This window comes from Pagrus major, chromosome 24, assembly GCF_040436345.1.
Source record: "Pagrus major chromosome 24, Pma_NU_1.0".
NCBI lineage: Eukaryota > Metazoa > Chordata > Actinopteri > Spariformes > Sparidae > Pagrus > Pagrus major.
The window spans coordinates 18,224,453-18,246,856 of record NC_133238.1 but is presented as its reverse complement, the minus strand read 5'-3'; the positions used below and the strand labels follow the sequence as shown (position 1 = coordinate 18,246,856).

At 40.2% G+C, this 22,404-nt stretch overlaps 2 protein-coding genes across 2 annotated transcripts in view; one reads left to right on the top strand and one right to left on the bottom strand.

Moving 5' to 3' along the window:
• Window positions 1-291: 291 nt before the first annotated feature.
• LOC140992174 (tubulin alpha chain-like) lies at window positions 292-3,629 on the top strand. The gene is made up of 4 exons (XM_073462451.1): window positions 292-309; window positions 2,048-2,270; window positions 2,348-2,496; window positions 2,646-3,629. Exons 1-4 carry the CDS (start codon window positions 307-309, stop codon window positions 3,627-3,629), a joined length of 1,359 nt encoding a protein of 452 aa, XP_073318552.1. The 5' UTR covers window positions 292-306.
• A 4,950-nt stretch (window positions 3,630-8,579) lies between these two features.
• The window catches only part of LOC140992175 (inactive dipeptidyl peptidase 10-like), a 36,317-nt gene continuing 22,492 nt past the window's right edge, over window positions 8,580-22,404 (bottom strand). The window contains exons 10-27 of the mRNA XM_073462452.1: window positions 22,043-22,140; window positions 21,830-21,953; window positions 21,537-21,575; window positions 21,268-21,375; window positions 21,081-21,172; window positions 20,063-20,110; window positions 19,858-19,976; window positions 19,497-19,544; window positions 17,375-17,473; window positions 17,139-17,208; window positions 15,962-16,090; window positions 15,769-15,834; window positions 14,377-14,431; window positions 13,854-13,953; window positions 13,360-13,418; window positions 10,672-10,744; window positions 10,369-10,442; window positions 8,580-9,182 (exon numbers count right to left, since the gene is read on the bottom strand). Of these exons, the coding sequence (XP_073318553.1) occupies window positions 9,048-9,182; window positions 10,369-10,442; window positions 10,672-10,744; window positions 13,360-13,418; window positions 13,854-13,953; window positions 14,377-14,431; window positions 15,769-15,834; window positions 15,962-16,090; window positions 17,139-17,208; window positions 17,375-17,473; window positions 19,497-19,544; window positions 19,858-19,976; window positions 20,063-20,110; window positions 21,081-21,172; window positions 21,268-21,375; window positions 21,537-21,575; window positions 21,830-21,953; window positions 22,043-22,140 (1,536 nt within the window). The 3' untranslated portion in view covers window positions 8,580-9,047. The remainder of the gene's footprint in view (window positions 9,183-10,368; window positions 10,443-10,671; window positions 10,745-13,359; window positions 13,419-13,853; window positions 13,954-14,376; window positions 14,432-15,768; window positions 15,835-15,961; window positions 16,091-17,138; window positions 17,209-17,374; window positions 17,474-19,496; window positions 19,545-19,857; window positions 19,977-20,062; window positions 20,111-21,080; window positions 21,173-21,267; window positions 21,376-21,536; window positions 21,576-21,829; window positions 21,954-22,042; window positions 22,141-22,404) is intronic.

Here is a 22,404-nt window from a genome sequence, read left to right as displayed (position 1 = left end):
AAAAAGTACATGTTTATCTCTGAGACGCAGTGAAGGATAAAGTTGCATAAAATGGAAATACTCGAGTAGAAGTACTTCAAACTTTACTGTTAGTTAGTACTATGAAATACTATAATTCCATCTCTCAGTAGAGTACTTGAGTAAATGTACTCTGGGTGCTGATTTACTCTGAAAAGGCCAAACAGGAAGCCACTCACACCTCCCCTGTAGTGAAGTGTAGCACTCTGACAGGACTTCACTCACAGACAGACTCAAAGTTTCAACTTCTTCTTCTTCTTTTCCAGAAAGGAGAACCAGAACAGCACAATGGTGAGTACTGAGTCTTTGTTACTGCAGTCTGACATCCAGGAAAGGAAACATAAGCAGTGTTTTATTTGCTTCTGGTGAGAATTATGAGTCACATCTTAAAGTTTGAGCCACACAAACACTTGATTTTATGGTGGTATTACACACTTTCCTCCTAAAAGTTGCCAGAAACCTGAACCTTTTGTCTATTGTTTCTACTTTAGTGGCCCCGGGCTGCTTCTGAAATAACTCTGCGGTGTTGTTAGGGCACATGAAACTAATAAAACACAAACAACTCGTTCATTTGTGTCCTAATATTGTTGCAAAAAATGAAAAATTGGGTCCCTGAGGAGAATCTGGAGGGCTGGAACAGAAACTCTGTGTTCACACATTCTGGATCCTGCAGGATGGTTCGGTCCAGAAACACAAAATAACTCCATTTTATTTAGAAATATAAGAAAGAGAGAGCGTTTAAGTGCTTTTCTCACATATTTACAGTTAATCCTCTGACACCTGAGGTTACATGTTGATCAATAAATATAAAATTCATTCATTCATTCTGTCATTTATTCATTAAATGGACCTTTTCTGTTTAAATGAAGGTTTTTAAGGAATAGAAATATAATTATAAAGTGGTAAACAAGCTGTAATATGAATAAACACTCATTGTTATCAATATTCAGCTGTTATTATTGTGACTTTCCTCCTTAAACACACATTTCCTGGCCTCTTTTTTGGTACATATAGCTGCACAATCTTCTTTTTTAATATTTGTTAGTGGGTCTTGCCGTATTTGTGGTCTATTAAACTGTTAAGTTGGAAATAAATTTGAGAATTTGTTGAAATAATATGAGTTAAAAGAAGAAAAGTGAGAAAAGGGGGTAGGGATATATAAGTTTTACTTCTACCTGCTACATTTTGGACACTGTTACTTTTGTTTTGTTTGTTTTTTATTATATTGTTTTGATTTTTGGTTCGACATAAAGTAATAAGATTTGTCAAAATCAGGGTCTCATGTTACTATTTTACAAACTGCATCTCTCTGTGGTCACTCCGGGTCTCCGTAAACGTGCCACGCTGGTATTCTGACAGCGATTCTTGACGTGTTTGTGTTCTCGTGTTACCACCGACAGCTGGCCTCTTGTTGACAGACTGACTGCTGCAGTAATGTCAACACACAGCAGTGGGACAGAAAATAAAATAATCTGATTCATGCATTTTTAAGATAATAACTTCTTTGGTATCAGTGAGAAGTTGTTGGTCTTGGTCTCACACATCTCCTCGTGAACGGTCAGTTAACCAAACAGGAGGGACGACGTCACATCTTTAACTCCCTCAGGACAAAATTACAGAGACCAAACTGTTTCAGCACTCAGCGAGCCTCCACCCCCCACCCTCATCTTCTACAGGAACTAGAAATACTTCAACAGGGTGTGGAGGCACTTTGGCCCCTGAGGAAACTGTGTTAATCACCCCTGCTTGAATATTTAGATCAGTGACTCCTGGTTTGATGGTTTTTCTGCAGAGTTTGCATATAGAGACCTGTGAGTTTGAACACACAGAAAGCAGGTTTTAACGCAAATTTCCTGGTGCTCAACTGTCATTTTCAGCAGGTCAAGACAGACTTCATGGCCAAAATAATGGCATGAAGCTGGAAGGCAGCAAAATCTAAACATGAAATATCCTCAAATCATTCTGGATTAAGAACAGAAACGTTAAATAACAATAACATAAAGTCTCTTCTTTCTTTTTTCCTCCACAGCGTGAGTGTATCTCCATCCACGTCGGCCAGGCTGGTGTCCAGATGGGCAACGCCTGCTGGGAGCTGTACTGCCTGGAGCACGGCATCCAGCCGGACGGCCACATGCCCAGCGAGAAGCCAACCAGAGGCTACAACGACTCCTTCACCACCTTCTTCAGTGAGACCGGCACCGGGAAGTACGTCCCCAGAGCCATCTTTGTCGACCTGGAGCCCACTGTGATTGGTGAGTTCTTCATGCTTCCCAGCAAAACAAAAAAGGGAACTGATCCCTAAAGACATCGACCTTTCTGTCTCCTTCAGATGAGGTTCGTACAGGAATGTACCGCCAGCTTTTCCACCCCGAGCAGCTGATCTCAGGCAAGGAAGACGCCGCCAACAACTACGCCCGTGGTTACTACACCATGGGAAAGGAGCACGTATACTCCGTACTCGACAGGATCCGCAAAATGGTAGGAGCAACCAGAAGATGACATTTGTCAGGCTGTCTAGTGCCGAGAAGATCAAAGTTCTTGATAGTCTTGACACAATCCTTATAAGAAGTATGTTTTTAGTCTTCTTGCGGCGTTCTTAAATACTGAATCCTATCTTTCTTGTTCAGTCTGATCAGTGCACAGGTCTTCAAGGCTTCCTGGTCTTCCACTCCTTCGGAGGAGGAACCGGCTCCGGCTTCACCTCTCTGCTGATGGAGTGTCTTTCAGCCGAGTTCGGCAAGAAGTCCAAGCTGGAGTTTGCCATCTACCCGGCTCCTCAGGTGTCTACAGCCGTGGTGGAGCCGTACAACTCCATCCTGACCACCCACACCACCCTGGAGCACTCCGACTGCGCCTTCATGGTGGACAACAAGGCCATCTACGACATCTGCCGCAGGAACCTGGACATCGAGCGTCCGTCGTACACCAACCTGAACCGCCTCATCAGCCAGATCGTCTCCTCCATCACCGCCTCTTTGCGCTTTGACGGCGCCTTGAACGTGGACCTGACAGAGTTCCAGACCAACCTGGTGCCCTACCCTCGTATCCACTTCCCTCTGGCCACCTACGCTCCGGTGATCTCAGCAGAGAAGACCTACCACGAGCAGCTCACTGTGGCTGAAATCACCAACTCCTGCTTCGAGCTGGCCAATCAGATGGTGAAATGCGACCCTCGTCACGGAAAGTACATGGCCTGCTGCCTGCTGTACCGCGGCGACGTGGTGCCCAGAGACGTCAACACGGCGATCAGCAACATCAAAACCAGGCACAACATCCAGTTCGTGGACTGGTGTCCCACAGGCTTCAAGGTGGGCATCAACTACCAGCCTCCCACAGTGGTTCCTGGAGGAGACCTGGCCAAGGTGCAGAGGGCGGTGTGCATGCTGAGCAACACCACCGCCATCGCCGAGGCCTGGGCTCGACTCGACCACAAGTTCGACCTGATGTACGCCAAGAGGGCCTTCGTCCACTGGTACGTCAGAGAGGGCATGGAGGAGGGAGAGTTCTCAGAGGCCAGAGAGGACATGGCTGCCCTGGAGAAGGATTACGAAGAGGTCGGGAGGGACTTCCTCGATGAAGATGAAGGAATAGACGTAGGGGACGAGTATTAAAAACAGCTGTCGTCTTGGGGCGACGGACAATGTTTCGGAGCTGCTGGTGAAGCCAACTGATCCCTGGCTTCTTCTTCCGTGGGCTGATTAAAAACTTGAGACATCAGAATGGAGATAAGACGATATTTCAGCTGATCTTGATGAACAGATGTCGATTTATGGATCAGAGCGTGGATAACTGTCAGGACGCGTCGGGTTCGAACAGAACTCTTCAGCTTTGCACCGCACATGACCTCATACAGTATCTGTCCTATAAAGTATACATATAGATATATATATATATATATATATATATATATATATATATATATATATATATATATATATATATATATATATATATAAAGGGAGTTTATACCTGCACACATCACAGCTTACATATATTTATTGTATCACTGTATCACAGTATGTATTTATATGCACATTATCACTTCTCTACACAAGTCTACCTCAGTGTACAGCAGAATACTTTATTGATTATTAGATTTTGTTGCTGAAAGCAGTCTGAGAACAAGAATTTCAATGTGGCTGTTGTGCACATGACGAATAAAGAACATTTTGCCTTCATTTCAAAATAAGAGCGCACTGTTATTCAACGATGCTGCGTTCAAAGAACCAAATTAGCTGAATAATAAAAGAAAACAGGATCATTTTGACCTGATAACAGCAGGTTAGTCTGAATAAGTTCAACTAAAGGACAGAGCTTAGTTTATTAAAGTTACCTTTTACATTTCATTTTCTGTTAATCTGCTGATTGTTTGAGATATATATATTATAGTAGTAGTAGCAGCTATAGTAGTTGCATTTAGATTCAGCTCCATTAAATGAGCATTATCTATAAAGAGGAATAAGAAAGACTAAATAAGTGAAAAGTATGATTTATATCGATAAAAATTCATATATATTATTCAAATAAACGAACAGATACACGTAAAACTAAATGAAAATGCTACGAATATTTTATATTTTGTTATTTATCTTTATATTTCCGTACTTAACTCTTTTTTTCTTAATATTATCACAGTTCCTAATTTACTTTTATTTCCCTTTTTTTCCATTTTCTTCTTTTTCGGGCACTCTCATGACTCCATACAAACCTCAAAATTATTAGAAATTAACTTAGATTATTTAAAAAATTAAAACAAAGAGCAAAAATCCTCAAATCTGAATAATAAAATGTTCTTTTACATGAAAAATGACTTCATGATATCAAAATATTTCCCAAAAAAGTACATTTCCCTCTTGAGATGAAGTGGAAAACAAGTCTCAACTTGCATTTACTTGAGTAAATGTACTTAGTTACATACTGAGCAGCTGATATTTTACCCAGTCATGTGAGGTGTGTGTTTCACCACAAGATGGCGGCGTGGCGTCACTCACCTGTTACAACAGCTTCCAGAGCAGAACTCAGACATCTGAAGGCCAGAAGCTTCAACCGAGGTGGAAAACTTGCATTATATTAACAAACACACACACACACACACACACACACACACAGTTTACACTATATGGCCAAAACTATGTGGACACAAGCCACATAAATCATCCCATTTGAGAGCTTTTTCTGTTTTTCCTCATAGCTCCAGTTACATTTCTGGTCATTTATCTTCTTATTAGTTTAAATCTATTTGTGCTGTGCTGACTTATTACTGTGAATACTCAGAGAAAGCTCCACTAAAGCGGATTTGTCTTCTGCTACAGTAGCAAACGAACAAAAGACTTCTCCTCCTTTATAGATTTTCTGTGCAGAACCACCAGAGACACGCTGACACTCCGGTTCAGGTCTTTAACTCTGAGTTTCTGAAGTTACTTCTGGACTTTTTTCCTCCTTCCTCAGTGGAGGAGGCCTTCATTTTGGCTCTGTAATTGCTTTGATGTAATTAAGGCTCAGTTCTAGCAGAATCTAGGCGGTGTGGACAGGGGATTTATAAAGGTCGTACAGGACGGAGAGGAAGATAAATGTTGAAATTTCTTCTGTTTCACGAGAGCTGTTAAGTTCTCCTCTCTTGGTACGAGTGTAAAGAAGAACATGAAGTGGCCTTTCAGACAGGATTTCATGCTGTCACACCTGCTCAGTACAGGAAATTAAACAAAAGGTGCTGATAAGACAGATTGCTGAATGGTAGAGGTGCAATAAACGGATAAAGAAAGTGAGTTTATCTCCAAATATGATGCTTTTGAATGTGACTTTTCCACATAAACTGAAGGATGAAGTGTTTCTTCATGTGTTGAGAACATTCTTGAGCTAAATAAACTCCTGAAAAACCCTCCTGGATTAGCTGGAAGATGCATCGTCACAAAGCTGAAAACAGGAGTATTTTCTCTGTGTGATGTTCAGATTGTTTGATTTATTTGTCAGTGTGCAACAAAAGGGGAAAACTCCTTCATGCTGCACAAACACAGAACGTATCTTTGTCTTTGCAAAAGTCATCAATACCAAAAGTTTAGGTACAGACGTCTTTGTATAAATCCCTGTCGATGGGCAGTGAAACGTGACGGCTCTTCACAGAATCTTCCTCAATAATTTGTCAGCAAAACATCATAAACAGCCATTTTTATCTCTTTTCCATCACTGCATATTCAGTCTGTCTGTCTTTCTTAATATAACGACAAGCAAACATCCATTCTGTCACGACGCTACAAACACTCAAACTTCTGCGTCATCGTCTCCAAAACTCTTTGTTTCTGCCCGTCCAGATGTAAACGCTGAAAACTGAGTTTCTGAATATCTTCACCCTGGAAGGAGCTTTCCAAAATCTGTCTTCAGTGACCTGAGACGCTGTTTACGAGTACGGAAAAGCTTCATTTTAAGAAAAACCCATGTACATGTGGACACGGCCTCTGTCTGTGCTTTGAGTAAAGGATCTGAGTACTTCAAGAAACAATAATCAAAACAATACGACTCATATGGCTCATTCATTGTTCTTTAATATTAAAACAGCCAAAAAATACAATAAGCTTTTTCTTTATTCGTTCCTCACCCACAATGTTTCTCCCCCCAAAGAAAGAAAAAAGTCACAGTACAAACCCCGATAGAAACAATAACCATGACTTCACACACTGTTTCTTTAAATTGGACTCAACGTGGCGTCAAAGCACACACAGCGGGACGAATCAGCAGGATGGTTTTTATGAGACACACGTGACTTTGAAGATGTTTCGTCCTTAAATAAAGTCGGATTTCACTGTTTTTCTCACGTTTTTACTGCTCGGCTTGTTCGGCTCCTCTCGTCTAAAAGCAGAAACAGCGTCGAGGACGTTCGTCGTGGTGATTAAGACACTTGTAATCAGCCGTGAACGCTCTCAGTCCTTGTTTTGCCGTAACAGTTAATGATTTATTTATTTGTAGTGCTCTATGCTCCATAACCGTGGAGCGTTTCCAAACCGTTGCAGCAAAAGAAAATATTTTAAGGACAAACTCGGCTGCTAAGTGAAGAGGAATCGCATCCAGAACAGCAGTTTAATTTTAATTAATAAATCAGGACACGAGTTTCAATTGAGGTTTACGTAACAAAAATAATATTAGTGTGTTTTGTTATGCGAGGACTCAAAGGAGCATTTAATGGCTCGAAACCACTTTGGCAAACAGTAGAAAATATAAAAATATAGAAAATTAAATAGCAAATAGCATCCTGCAACTGTCACGAACAGTGCATGAGGACATCACAGCAGAAATTACAGTAAATCATCATGTAAAAAACAAAACAAACTGCTGCAACAACAAAAATCACTTCCTGCCCCTCTAATCCCACAAATTTTAAATTATTAGTCAAAAAAGTTGCTGTAAAACAATAATAAATAAATAAATAACTCTCAGTTAAACACCAATACTGAACAGGAGACTGTAATAAAAAAGATCTTACAACATAAAGTACTGTACATGTGTTTAGCTCTATTGCTGTCTAATTACAGGCTCGATGACCTCACAGATCTGTTACCATATTTGGTAAACAGGAAACGAGAATACACGAGACTTGACGTGACAGACGGGTTTTTTTTTTTTTAGGTCGTCTCACGGTTACAAATGTTCTGCTTCCCTTCACACCTTCAGGTAAAGTTTCAGTCTTTAGAAATGTTGACGTAAAGTAATAAAAGTCATATGCTAACAGCGGCTAACTAGCCCCCATCATACCTTGTGTGAATTATGGGCGTGTCCTGTCACTTTACCATGGTAACAGTACGCTAACTCTTTCTTAGAGTGATTAGCACGGCGTATCATTCATTCATTAAGATCTAGCCTAGCGACTTTATCGAGTAAATGATACCAACACTATTTTTATTCCTTAGCGCAATTAGCTAACGCTTCTAAGGTCTTGAATGTACCGCCAGTGTCAATCATAGCATGTGATCGTTAGCATGCTAACCCAAACTCCACTGTAATGTGCTGTAACTCTCTTATTTGACTGGTGAAAGGGGAAATGCACTTTACTTCATGAACACACAGAGAGGAGATGGGAAAAAGAAACTACGCTGCAGGAAAACAGAAAGAACCAGCGTCTCCGGTGAGTGCTGCGTTCGGTCAGAGGCTAAACTCAACACAAACACAGACATGCTGCCATCTTACGTCTAATGTCACTAATGTTTTGTGTTGACAACGCTAGCTTGTTAGCCTTAGCTGTAGCATTAGGTGAGTGTTTTGTTTTTGTTTTCTTGCCTCAGCTCCAACTCTGTTATTGGTTTTATTCCATTTTCATCATTTTCTTTCCCTCGTGTGCATTTTGTCTCAAATTGCTTTACTGTTTACATTTGTACCGTCTTGTCATTGGCTTGTTTGTCATCTGTAAAGCACTTTTATTGAACTAACCTGTCTAGCTGTCAAGCTTGACTGATAATAAGGATGTTTTTGTCCAAACTTCACTCAGTTTTTTGCCTTTTCAGTCATGAATATTTAACATTGTTGAGGAATACATGACATTTTAAGTTTTCAGGGACTTTAACCAGAACCACAATGACTAAACCTGCTTTTACATGACACAGATGCATGAAAGTAGCACAAAACACTGTCAAGGGATGTAATCGTCAAAGTATGTGTCCACAAATAAACGTGTCTTTCTGTTTCAGGTCAATGTGCCAGTAGAAGCCTGTCATGGTTGCCAGTGGAATCAAAAAGAAACTATCACCTCCTTCACCAAACCTCACTCACATTTTGTCGAATTTTAAAAAAATCTCACCGTCACACAAAAATGAAGCATCTTCTCTGATCTACAGGTGAAACTTGATACTCGACTGTAGGAGCTTTATTCTACTGAGGTGATAGAAACTATACTTGATATGTTGAAGAAGCTTGTTTTGTCCATCAAACGTTGTGCTACAGGTATAAAACACACACACACACACACACACACACTCTCTCTCTCTCAGTCTACCAGGGGCACACACACACTCATAAACACACTCTGGTAATGACCACGTTCGCTCTCACTCGTCGTCTCGTTGTTGTTGGCCGAGTAATGATGATGCGTCAAGCAGGCATCCTCCAAAATAACCAATTAGGGAGTGAGTCAGCTGAATCCGGCTGCGTCTTGACAGGAAGTGTCCCTCGTCTGGGTAGATCTGTCCCCAAAAACACGACAGATGCACGAGTAAGGAAGATATAAGCACACACAAGGTCATACAAAAGTCCACTTGAAAAATGAAGGATCTTTGGAACATACTTTACATCTATATATTTCCTGAAAATCAGAATAATTCTTGTATTGAGCTGATTTTTGACGTTGTCTCCACTCAAAGTCCACTTTTTAGTTTGGTTTTCTTTGTTTCCGTCTCTCTAAATGTCCCTTCCCTCTCATGAAAACAAATAACTTTCATTTATTGTTCCATGAGCGCGTGTTTTTTGAGTCTATTCAATGGTGAAGTAAGGTTTTTATGAGCTCAAGGATGTTTTAAATTGATCTGAGATCACAGAGGGATGTCAGCCTTCAGCTAAAGTGAAAACCCATAAAAGATTACACATGAGTTACGGCCGCACAATATTTCATAAACTACTTGAATCAGAGCTTTGTACAAGTATTTCTAATACTTGAAATGTTTTCTAACAAACATTTTTCAGTAGAAAGACTTTTGCTGAAACAAAGATTAATGTTCGATAAACATATTTCAGTCATGATTTGGATTCTTCAACACTTCCTGTATCATTTAAAGCTCTTAAACCGTACAGACTCTTAGAACTTTGTAGTATTGTCTTAAAAACGCAGTTTTTCCAATGCAGTTTGGAACAGAGGACTTTTTTTCCTCCTTCAAGGTATTGATATATGTACAGAATGAGGCCGACTATTTACCAACATTTCCAAATCGTAATTATATAAATATTTGAAATGTGCTCGAAATATTAACATTTAAAAAAATAAACCTTTTGGGGGCATTATTAAGAAAAGAAAGACATTTACAGGTGAAGTCTGGTTGATTATATGTTCAGAATCTGTGCAAGACTAATTTCTGTATTAGACAAACATATTTCTGTCATTATTTGGCAACTACAACACTTCCTGTATCATTTAAACCTTAGAGACTCTTACAACTTTGTAATATTTTCTTAAAAACGCAGTTTTTCCAATGTAGTTTGGAACAGAGGACTTTCTTCCCCCAGATATTGTGATTGTTATTCAGGATTGTAACTTTTTTGCAACACACTGTATATATATTCAGTATAAATCACACTTCACTGTCTTTGTGAAATTTGCACAGTTTAAGTTATTTTTTACAGGATGAAATGTATTCTGTTTCAGAGCGTAGTGTTTACCTGCATAGTATAATTGGCTCCGATCTTTATTAGGTGTTTGATGAGCTCTGCCGAGTGCTGAAAGTGAACGTTCGCTGTGGAGAAACAAGAGTCGACGAGGTTAATTCCACTGCTGGGATATAAAAGCTCCGGCTCTCATCAAGGTCACGTTTTTAATGTTCTGCATCACGGACAAGCTCACTTCTGAAAAGGACACAACGACCGGCTGAAAAGACTCACACATACCTTTAATATCACACATTAGAGGTTATACTGAACATCACACCTCATACGTTGGAATAATATACAAGGAAATGTTCGTACCATCAGCGGTACCATGAGCCAGAAACAGAGTTCCTCCCTGCAGACCTTTCATGTTGGGCAGGACTTTAGATGCCTGGAGACAAAATAAAGAAAGATTCTTCATCAATACATTGTATTTTATAACCTATATGTTTTATATGTAAAATCTCAAAGGAATAGTTCAGCATTTTGGGAAATAAAGGGGAAAGTCAATGTTAGTGGGTTATTTTTCTAGTATTGTCTTAAAAATACAGGTTTTCAAGTGGAGTTTGGAACAGAGGACGTTTCTGTCTAAACGTCACAAAACCCACTTACCAGCACCTCTAAATGTCAATAATTAACATGTTATATCTTGTTGTGGTTTTAGTGTGATTATACCCAGGACTTATACTTATATACATATATTTTTAGGCAAAATAATTGGAAGAGTGTGTGTTCAGGAGTTATTTTTCTGGTATTGCCTTAAAAATATAGTTTTTCAAATGGAGTTTTGAACAGAGGATTCTGTGTCCAAAGGTAATTAACACATCTTATGCGGCAACAAACGTAACATAAGTGCTACTCAGTTACTTTGAGGGGAAATGAAGTGGAGAGTGCATGTTGAGGGTTTTTGTAGTATAACCTTAAAAATACAATTCAGATACCTGAAAAACCCTTCAACCAGCACCTCTAAAACTCACTAATTTACACTTTATATCTCAATTGGTTAGACTTAACTACAACAATAAAAAAATTAAATGTTAAAATAATAAAACAAATGAAGACAATGGATAAAAAAGGTATTAAAAACCAATGATGAAACACGACCATGTTTCCTGTTGTGTTTGTGAAACTCTAACAACGCCGGCGTGAGCAGGAATTAGGTCCTGGAAAGGTCATGGAGGGATATTTTGAAAGCGACTTGGCCTTTATAGTGTGTAGTGGAATTGAACATTTGCAGAGAAAAATATCTTCACGCTCACATAACTGGTGAGTGTCTGGTATTTTAGATTGCATTTAGATCTATTGCTCAGGGGAGTTTGGTTTGTGGCTGTTATATTGGAGGATATCTCAATCTCATCATTCAGTTTGTTCCCAGCTGGGATTGAAACAGGAAGGTTTCTCCGGTTTGTCAGTCACCGCACATCAACAGCCGGATGCTTTATAACCCATTTCAGTCTCAGAGGTCGGGCTGAGTGATGATGTCCCGCTGATTATTGTCTGATCACATCGTGCCACATTCTCCCTCCTTCTGATGTCATTTAAAGCAGACCCCCCACCTCCAGCTGTGACAGTCACAAAAATAGCGTACCCTGGCCCAGTTATAGGCAACCCACTTAGGAGGGAAAAACAGACTTTGACTGCAACCTTCACTTAGAGGACAATTGTGTAATTTCTCTGTTCAGCCTCTGGCATTTTCTATTTTTCATGTTTGTGTGTTTTGCAAAAGGACAAAGATTTGGAGTGTTGCCTGAAATGCTTGTGGCCAAATTTAGTTCTTATTGCAACACAGACGGAGACTGTTTTGTTTGTGAATTGAACCAAAGAATGAGGCAGAGTGTGTTTTCATTAAGTTGTGCGTGTTGTCTACTCCACAAACCTTTGTGGCTTCTACCTGGACTAAAAAAAAAGAAAGAAAAAAAATAGAGATTTTCTGAAAAGAAAAGTATTTTTCTTTTGGTCTAAAATGTTGAGCACCAGCAGCCTCTCAGTTGTGGCTCTATTCAAGTCAGTGGAAGTAAATGATTTTAGAAATTGATTTTCCAATAATTGTTTTGTCTCCACCACATCTTTACAGAGACCTGCCTCCGCCACATCTTTACAGAGACCTGTCTCCATCACATCTTTACAGAGACCTGTCTCCACCCCTTCTTTACAGAGACCTGTCTCCATCACATCTTTACAGAGACCTGTCTCCACCACATCTTTACAGAGACCTGTCTCCATCACATCTTTACAGAGACCTGCCTCCGCCCCATCTTTACAGAGACCTGTCTCCATCACATCTTTACAGAGACCTGCCTCCGCCCCATCTTTACAGAGACCTGTCTCCATCACATCTTTACAGAGACCTGCCTCCGCCCCATCTTTACAGAAACCTGCCTCCGCCCCATCTTTACAGAGACCTGTCTCCATCACATCTTTACAGAGACCTGCCTCCGCCACATCTTTACAGAGACCTGTCTCCATCACATCTTTACAGAGACCTGCCTCTGCCCCATCTTTACAGAGACCTGCCTCCATCACATCTTTACAGAGACCTGCCTTCACCACATCTTTACAGAGACTTGTCTCCACTACAACATCCTGGATCAAGCTGTTGCACATGACTTGCGGACCTTGTTCCAAGTCAAGGTTGACTCTGCATTTATATTATTGAGGCTCGGTGCTTCTACAATCAACTGTCAAGTTACAAGCTTTATTTAACTTTCTGTTTATATCCGTTATTATAATTTTTTGTGTGAGAACAGAGCAGTAAGCCAAGACATAAAATCATAACATTATAAAGGCAGTCCGTGTAGTTTTTTTAAACTATGATAGTTTTGGTTGATTTTTAAATTATGTGTTTATTGGTTTGGAATTGTTTCAGATTAGGGGTTTTATTGCCGCCTTACCAACATTGTTTTTTTCTTATTTATGCATCTGGCTGCTGGAAAATATGCAATTTGGGACATAAAAATAATAAAAACAAGCTCAGCAACAGATGGAATATTGATTAAAGCAGCTCACTTGGTATTTGTTCTCCTCAGTTGAAGGCGAGCCAAGATATCTCTCCGAGAACGCAGAAGCTGGAAGAGATATGAAGGTGAAGTTGTTGTATGTTGTCTTAAGATCTTTAACGGATTTGACATGTTTAACAGTAACATAAGAGAAACCTATATACACTGTGTGAGCCAAATCCTTCTCCTGCTCTGCCTGCACTCATTACAAACACAGGAACCAGAAGAAGTCTATTAAACTATAATCACATCCAGCTGCATCTCCTCAGCTATACAGTTGCTTCAATACTCAGTCGACGCTCCCAGAAATGAAGGAAGCTTTTCATCCTAAAATTCAATAAGAGCAAATTCCCGAAAGCAGAACCTGAGGATAATTAAAGTCACATTACCCAGACAATACACCATGTAGGATAAAGACGTCAGCGCTGCAGCAGCAGAAGTAATAAGCCTCCACGTCCCTGCAGGGTGGATTAAAGAAGAGGAGATATATGAAGGACTGCTCACCGTACATTGTCCAGTCGATGACAGGAGCCTGAGCTGCAGCACATCGGATCAGCTTCTCCGTCGACTTCAGCATCATCAGTGTGAGGAAGCCACCGTAGTCCTGTTTAAAGTAAAAAATCTCTTGATTTAGATTAAAGCAAAGCAGAAAAAACAGAAAAGGTGTTTAACATTTACTTTTAGAGAGAATAAAGGGAAAGTTGTACACTTTTTTTCAATTATTGTCTTAAAAATACACATTTTTAAATGCAGTTTGGAACAGAGGATTCTTTTAGGTATTGTAATTTTGATTCTCGGTCCAGAAGTAACAAAACACACATAAGCAGCAGGCTGTATCTAATCTCATAACAATGTGCTCTCTTAAATTACCCTGTGTGAGTTAATTGAGTTGTCAGACAGTTTAAATGAGCCTCATTGAGCATTTTAAACCACACGGTGGACACAGATTGATCCAGTTGCACATGCATTCAGTCAGCTGAAAAATCAGGGTGAAAGGTTCGATTAATTCACAGTCTGATGGACGAACCTCTCCAAAGACTCCGACTCGAGTGCGATCAACAAACGGCAGCTTCGTCAGGTACCTGAGGTGCACAGAGGAGACATCTTAAATCAACCAAAAAACAAGTGGAGTTCTGTATCAGAAGCTTTTTACATTTCATTTCACACACTCAGCTGAAGCTCGGATTTACAGAGACTGAGAAGTTTTAATCTACAGATGATCAAGTGACCAACAGTAAGAAGGTCACAGCCACAGGAAGTTACTGACAATACTCATGTGGTGCCTTCAGGAACTGCTGGGAAAAGAGATGAAAAAAACAGGAAGGAAGCAAAACGAGTAACCAAATGTGTTATTTTCTTTGAACAATGGTTAAAAACCCAGAAATATTCACTTTGCTCACACTGAAAGTAAATTCACATCTACGTAGCTGAAAATATTGAATATATTTTTGACATGTTTGCTTATAACCTTCCTGGACACTTAAAAAAGGTGTGCGATTGTGTTTTAATTCAAATTAAATTCAAATTTAAGAAAATGTTGAACGTTTTATGTTTTCTAATTCTGTTTATACACTTTCATCAAGCACAGGTGTTGCTGAAAGCTGCATTAATGAAACCCTCATTTAAACCCATCTGTTTATGCGATTGCTGCCATTTCTCCACAAAACAATTCAAAAAGGCATCTGTGAAATTCAAATCACAGACAAGCAGCACTGAAGCTCTGTCTTTCCAAATTGAATAGAAATCTGACAAATCAGACCAGACATAAAGAAACTCTTCCCAAACTTTATAATATCTCCAGAGCTTTACCTCGTCATCAGACAGCCCTTTCAGACAGGAAACTGCAGCAGTTTTATTCATCTATTCTCTCTTTTCAAAGCCACCAAACTCCTTTGACAAAAGCAGTAATTTTACCTTGCAGAACACTGGAGTTGCTCGTCTACGACAGCCTGGATTGGTTGGTCTGTTGTGTTGTTGTCTGACTTTAAGCGTTGGTTCGGATTCACCAAGTCACACAATACTGCAAACAACCTAAATGAGAAAGGCGGCGGTAGCACAGAAATTCCTGTGTTCTGTGAGGCAAAATTACTGTTTTTGTCAAAGAAGTCTGGTAGCTTTTGAGAGAGCATAGATGGATATAAATGCTTTGGTTCCCTGACAGACAGCACTGTCTGGTGCGAAGTGAAAGCAGTGAAAATATTTGAAATGCAGCATTCACTTAACATTGTTTTATTATTTGCCCCCATCCACAGAACTACATCACTTAGCTTCTGTGGCGGTACTCCCGCTGCCTCTCCTGACTGTGGGCGATCTGACCGCCATCAACTACGGATAAGTGCCTCATACAACCCCACTCCAAATAATCTGAACTAACCCTCTGAAATGATGCACACAGACGGGACAAAAATGTGTTACGTACTCCAGAGCTGCTATCTGGTCCTGTGTGTCCACTGTGCCGAGGCCCTGGTGGACCTGCTGCAAAATCCTGAGAAGTGACAAAGAAAAGGAGGATGAGGTTCAGACGTCATTAGATAAGACTGACTTTCATTTTATGTATTGAGTCAAAACATGCAGGAAAGACATAAGACATGTTGAGTGTTTCTGTGAAGTACCTTTGACCTCTGAACCCCGACCCTCTGCCGTCCAGTCGTGCTACAATGACCTGCCCTGATCCCACCAGAACCCAGTCCCAGTCCGGTCTGAACTCCTCTGTCACTGCCTGGTCGCCAGGAGAACTGTCACTGTCAGGACAAGACCGAGATATGTCAGCCATTATAACCTTTGTTGGTTGCGTTCTCTACGCTTGACTCAAAATGTCTCTCATACTGTAGCTCTGGTAGCGATACAGCAAATTATGTGCTTTTCCCAGTAAACACACCAACCTGTTCGACCTCCGTACCACAGACACTGCAGCTGCGACAGCCGAAGAGGTCGGTGTGTTTACTGGGGAAACTACACCTCACAAGCCACTTTACGAGCTCCATCACTGGCTTCTTGTTTTACAATCCAACCGTATTATTACAACCCATCACCACCAGACAACCAGTGAACACAGTTAGAATGCAAGATACACAAATATTTTTTTTATTGATGCTTCCACACACAGTTTGTTCTACTTTTTCGATTTTTTTCTTCTTTTTTACTGACATTAGGGCCAAAAGTCAGAACTCAAATTTCTTTTTTACATTGGCCCTCACCCTCTTCCATATTTTTTGTAACTGTGCAGAAGTTTTTTTTTTTTAAAGAGCTGTGTGAAGTGATGGAAAGTAACTACATTTACTCACTTACAACTTGCATTTACCCAAGTACCGTACTTTACTACCGTACAGTTTTGGGGTATTTTTATCAGGATCAGAACATTACTTCTGATAACTATCGAATTTTTCGAATTAAATGCATGCTGCAACATGTAGCTGCACTGCTAATTAAAGCATGTAAAATGCTATCATGCTAATCTGCCGTTTTTGTATATATTAACAGTTTGAACTTGAGCTCAGGAGAAGAAATTGTACAGTTTGTGACTTTACTGAAACTACTTTGCATACAAAAAGGATTTAAGGTCGTTCAAATTGTAGCCAAGATAAAAAATGTAATGCTAAATTTACATTTTCTCATCTATAATTCCTTTTTATTTTCACTTATTACTGCTGTTGATTTATAAGATGTATTGAACAGCCTGCAGCTATAGAGAGGAGTGAGTCTGTCCTCGCTGAGCTCGGCCTTTGAAGCTCACAGTGCTGCTGCGGTAAATGAAAAAAATGCAAATGTAATAAAGTGGAATGGGCTTACACAATGAGGAGGAGGCCGTAGAGGTAGGTCTCGGAGAAGTCGGGAGGATAGATGAGCTTCAGAGGCAGCTCTGTGAGCAGGAGACAGAAACAATGAGGTGAACCAGAGGACACACACACACAAACACACTCATTCTGCCTCTAAGTAGCTCATTATCTCAATTTATTAAAAGATCTCAACACACACAAACACACACACACACACACACACAGCTGTTAAGTGTAGATCGTTTGTACCAAAGTTGTCATTAGTGATCATCCGGATCTCCGACTGAATCGTTGTTTTAGTCTCCAGCGCCGACCGCAGAGGGAGGTTGTTCTCCAAGATGAAATATGCTGTGAAATAAAAATTCAGATTTGAGCTGCTTTTTATTTATTTGCACGAAATGAAATTCTGAAAACCGAGCAGGGCCAGAGGTGTTCAGTTAAAGAGTAAAGAGTTCCTGTCGTTTCAGCTAATTTCCATGAACACGGACAAACCAACGAAGAGTGAGCGGGAAAACTAACACAACACAGGCGTACACAGAAAAACTAAAAACTTTACCTTCTTCTATAAAGTAAGGCTGCCAATGATTATTTTCATTATCGATCAATCTTCTAATTATTTTAACAGTGATTATTTCCTCAAATTGCTTCCAAAGACTCAGTGGAGCTGTATGGAGCCATTTTTCAGATGTGTTTTTACATTTTAAAACGTCCCCATCTACTACAGTTGTTGAGGAGAATGCTGCAACGCTGTTTTGCTGTGAAGCTCCAGAAATGTTTTGTGGACTATGAAACTCCACCTGACTTTCCATTGGAAAAGTGGTGAGGAGATAATGACTGACTTTTCATTTTTGGGAGAACTTTAATTGTTTCGTCAAAAGTCATCCCAGATTGTTTCTTTTATCCAAACAAAGGACTGTGAGAAGCCTGAAAGAACCAAAACTTTTTCCTAAAGGATTTTATCAGAACTCGTAGAATAGAAACAGATGACCAACATGAACCCTTGATGAAGATCTCCAAGGTTGAAACATTTCAGTGCTTTATTGATCTGTAAGCAGCCATGTTTTGAACCTAATTCAAGTATTTTTGTTCCTGCTTCAAGCATGAGCGCCGGAAATTTGTTTTTCCTCTCATGTGCACCCGTGTTTTTCTTGAGTTTGATAGTATAAAGACAGTCCTCAAGGACACCACTACTTCGTTTTCATAAGTTTAGATTTCCAATAAGGCTGTGAGCAATACTAAAAGAAGCAAACATTTCCCTTGGAGAATTCTTAAAGTACTTTTAGAAATGTATTTATTTCAAAATCAGAAAAGTCCTATAGGCGTTTTTGACCATGGTAACAGTCCAAAAACCCAAAGACTCTTCATTTACTGTCACGAATGACAAAGAAAAGCAGAAAATCCTAAAATTTAAGAAGCTAGAACGAGCAAATATTTGATATTTCTGCTTGAAAGATGACTAAAAATAGCAACTAATTGTTGCAGCTTTAATATAAAAAGGTCAGGAGGTTAACCAGATGGACATATATACGAAACCAACCCAGTAGTACTCGCATATTGACTCGGCTCATTGTTGAAAGAAAGAAATAAACACCCACTACAACTGCGGCTCTAATTAACCATAAAATACCAGTGAGTGTTTTCTGGCCTCCAGCCACAGGGGGCAGTAATGAGCTGTTGGTGTCATTGAATCTCTGCTGCAAATACATATGGCGAATAAAATACAGACCTGCACCTTTAAATGAACAATTACTCTATAAACGTCCTGCCTCAACATGAGGGGATTACGTTAGCGTGAGTAGCTGCAGATCTAAGTTGATATTTCTGTTCATATATTCGTGTTTCCTGCCGCCGTAGAAGCAAAGGTGAAGCGTGAGGTCGTGCAGACGTAAAGACATGAAAGACCTCCGTTCACATGAAATATTCAGCGATGAAAGAGCATGACTGCATTTTTATTTTATAACCACTGATCCATACAGCGGGCAGGGCTCCTCTACTGTTCATGTAGCATCACACAGTGACACACGTTTTAATATCTGATCTGTTCAAAGAATTCCTCCAAATGTTCCTTTATAAAAATGTCTTTGTAAGCGCCCACAGAAGTATTGACTATATCAAAAATAATAATATAGGAGATGAATCACGGCCCTTCAAAATGTGAATCACAAACATGATGATTGCAGGTGCAGATTGGCGCAGGCATCAAACCCGACAGCTGCCGATGTTTTCAAACAAATGAGATGATGAGGCTTAATTGCTGCAAACTATTTTCCATTTCAGAGCAGACGAGGGAGAAAAAGCACATCTGCCTGCCCACACAAACATCACAGGAACATAAAATGGTTTCAGATTGGGCAGAATAAAGAGCACTCACAGTCCTCGTCATCCAAACTGAGAAGCAGCACAGCAGGAACTCCAGGACCTGCGACGGGACGGAAAGAAATATGTTTATGAATCCAACACAAGATGCTGAGAAATCTTGTCGACACAATTAGAAATTAAAGCCAAATATATTGACTTATTTGTCAGGTTAAGATACATTTTTCTCAAGTTTTAAAGTTTTAGACCCATCAAGAGCACCAGAATGTTTTTATTGTTTCATGCAATTTAACACGTAATTTGTAAACCACCATCATTCTTAAAAGATCGATAAACTTTTCATAATTAGTTATTTGCTGGATTGTTTTAAAGGCAATACTCAGCACATTTCACTGATTTATTCGCCTGTCTCTGACCTTTACAGTACAGGATGGCGTGCTGTGCGTCAGGACTGACGTCGGCATCAAAGAACAAACAGTCCTCCTTCAGTCCACAGGTGAGGCATCGCCGCGGAAACAGGCCGAGTGTGGACACGCTGTCAGAGGAAGGAGACGACGTGTTTACACCGAACAGTGGAAGATAAATAATGAAACGATGAGTAGAGTTTGGTTGAGAGTCTACCTGTATAAATGCCTCTGCTGTGCAGAGTCCTCTGTGCTCAGGAAGTATCTGTGTGGAGGAAAGTAGGACAAGGTCACGGATCCATTACACATCTGCCTTCAGTCGTCACTGCGTATTATAGCTGACCGACCAGCAACAGAGAGTTAAACAGTCATGAACCCGCAAAGCCTGTTAGACAAAAGACGTTTCCACAAATGAAACTGTTGTTTACTTCTTATCTCCTTCAACAGAACAGAGCTGAAACGCTGGAGGAAAATCTTCAGAGAAAAAAACATTTTTTTAAGACGTGGAAGCTGCACAAAGACTCAAACACACATCTCTGTTTCTCAGAGAAAACATCAGTTCACCAGTTTGGAGTGAGGGCACGGTAAAGTCGTATTTTCAGGAAGATATAATGATTACACGTTGGCAACAACGAGCCGGTGTTCATGATAAATAATTCATTCTCGGTGTAGTATTTTTCAGCTAAGACTGGTGCCCGCAGATCTTCCTTTCAATCCTCGAAAAGCTCCAACAACCAGTCAGAAAATCCTTGACTGGTCCTGAATCATGAGGCCGTTTGGGGTAAATGTCCTCTTACTGTTCAGCTGTCAGATTATTGATACTGGTTTAAAGAGATTTCTGTGAGTAAATCAATCTCAAACTTGTCGCTCTTGTATTCTGCGCAAAATGCATTTAAAATTTCCAACAGAAACAAATTATAAATGTTTATATGATGCCACAAAATAATTTTCCATTTAATTTTAGCCATTTTTTGTTTGTCTTTAAAGACGCAATATGTGCGAATCTTAGCTCAAAACGTCCAAAAATTAACTACAATTATCAACAGAGTGTGAAAAAATAACAGTTTTGTCTTTCTGTCAAAGACGTGTATGTACTGTGTTGCAGAGATGTCGCTCCAAGTTTCAAGTCAGCCAATATGACCGCTAACTGCACGGCTAACTGAGCTAACTAGTTAACAGCAGCTACTGTTACTCTGGTGTTATGCTGCCCCCTGTTGCGCAGAACTTGAACTCACATGATCTGGTTGTTTTCGTCGTAAGCTACGATTTCCGTCACCTCCCAGTCTCCTGACGTCAAGTGTCGAACTTCATCCTGCTCGCTTCGTAGCTGAAAGACAATCAGTTGGAAGGATTGGAAAAAATCTGCACCGAGAGGTTACGAATCAGAGACGAGGACAGCGTGTGGAGGATAAAGAGAGTCACCTTCCTGCTGAACATGGTGACGTGGTGGAAGTCTCCCTGACCTCCCTGTTTGACCGGCAGAGTGCAGAAGAACCGGCTCCTGTCTTTGGAGAACAGCGGCTGCTGTCTCTGCAGAGACAAACAGAGGTCACATACTTTATGCATCAATGGCTGCTGCTGTATTCTCCCTAAATAATGCAACACACTGTATATCGCTCTGAGGATAATACATTCATTGTTCGCCGGAGTCAGTTATTGTTGGTGAATACTGCTGAGGAATGCAGGTTTACCTGTCGTGGGAGCCATGTGTCGGAAGATTCCTCGTGTCTCTGGATAAAGACAAGAAAACATGGTTACATGTGCAAAACATGATGCGTACACATTTAAAATAAGAGTTTTATATTCCCTTTGAATCTTGTATGCTGTTTTTGTGCAAATTATATGGAGATTTAGTTCCTAAAATCTAGAAAAAAATGTGTTTTTCAAAGAGATTTTATTAAGATACATACAGCATCTTAATATTCAAATACTTAAGTCCAGTACTTGAGTAAATGTACTGAGATATCTGTTCTGCGACACCCACCTGCACACAGACTCCGATGGTGGCGTCACACACCGTCAGCAGTGAATTATTCTGGGGCCTGTTGAGCCAGCGCACAGCGAGGTGAGTATTACTGATCCACTTCACCATGGTGACGTAGAAATCCCTGCAGAGGACACAGAGACGGAGTCAGACTGAGGATTTGGTGACTGTGTGTGTTGTATTTATTTATATATATGTGTGTGTGTGTGTCACCTGAGCCGGAGCTGATCCGGAGGCTGCAGCTCCTGAGTGTGTGTCGCTCCAAACAGGTTGACCACAGACAATCTGACGGCAGGGTTCGTCTGACCGGCCTGACGGGGGAAGATTAGATATTCAGAGATACGAGGATATTAAGACATCGTTTTATGATTTCTGTGAGTGTGACGGGAGCAGCTCAAATATCGGTTGTGTAGGTTTTATCTTCGGGAATAATTTCTAAATTTATTCCAATTAATTTCCTGTGAAGTTTCACCAGAAAGAACTATGTAATCTGGTTCTTTTGACAGGAAGAGAATGAGCTCTTTGAAAGCAAAACTCAGTTTAAACACACTGAAAAATGACTCTCTGTATATGTT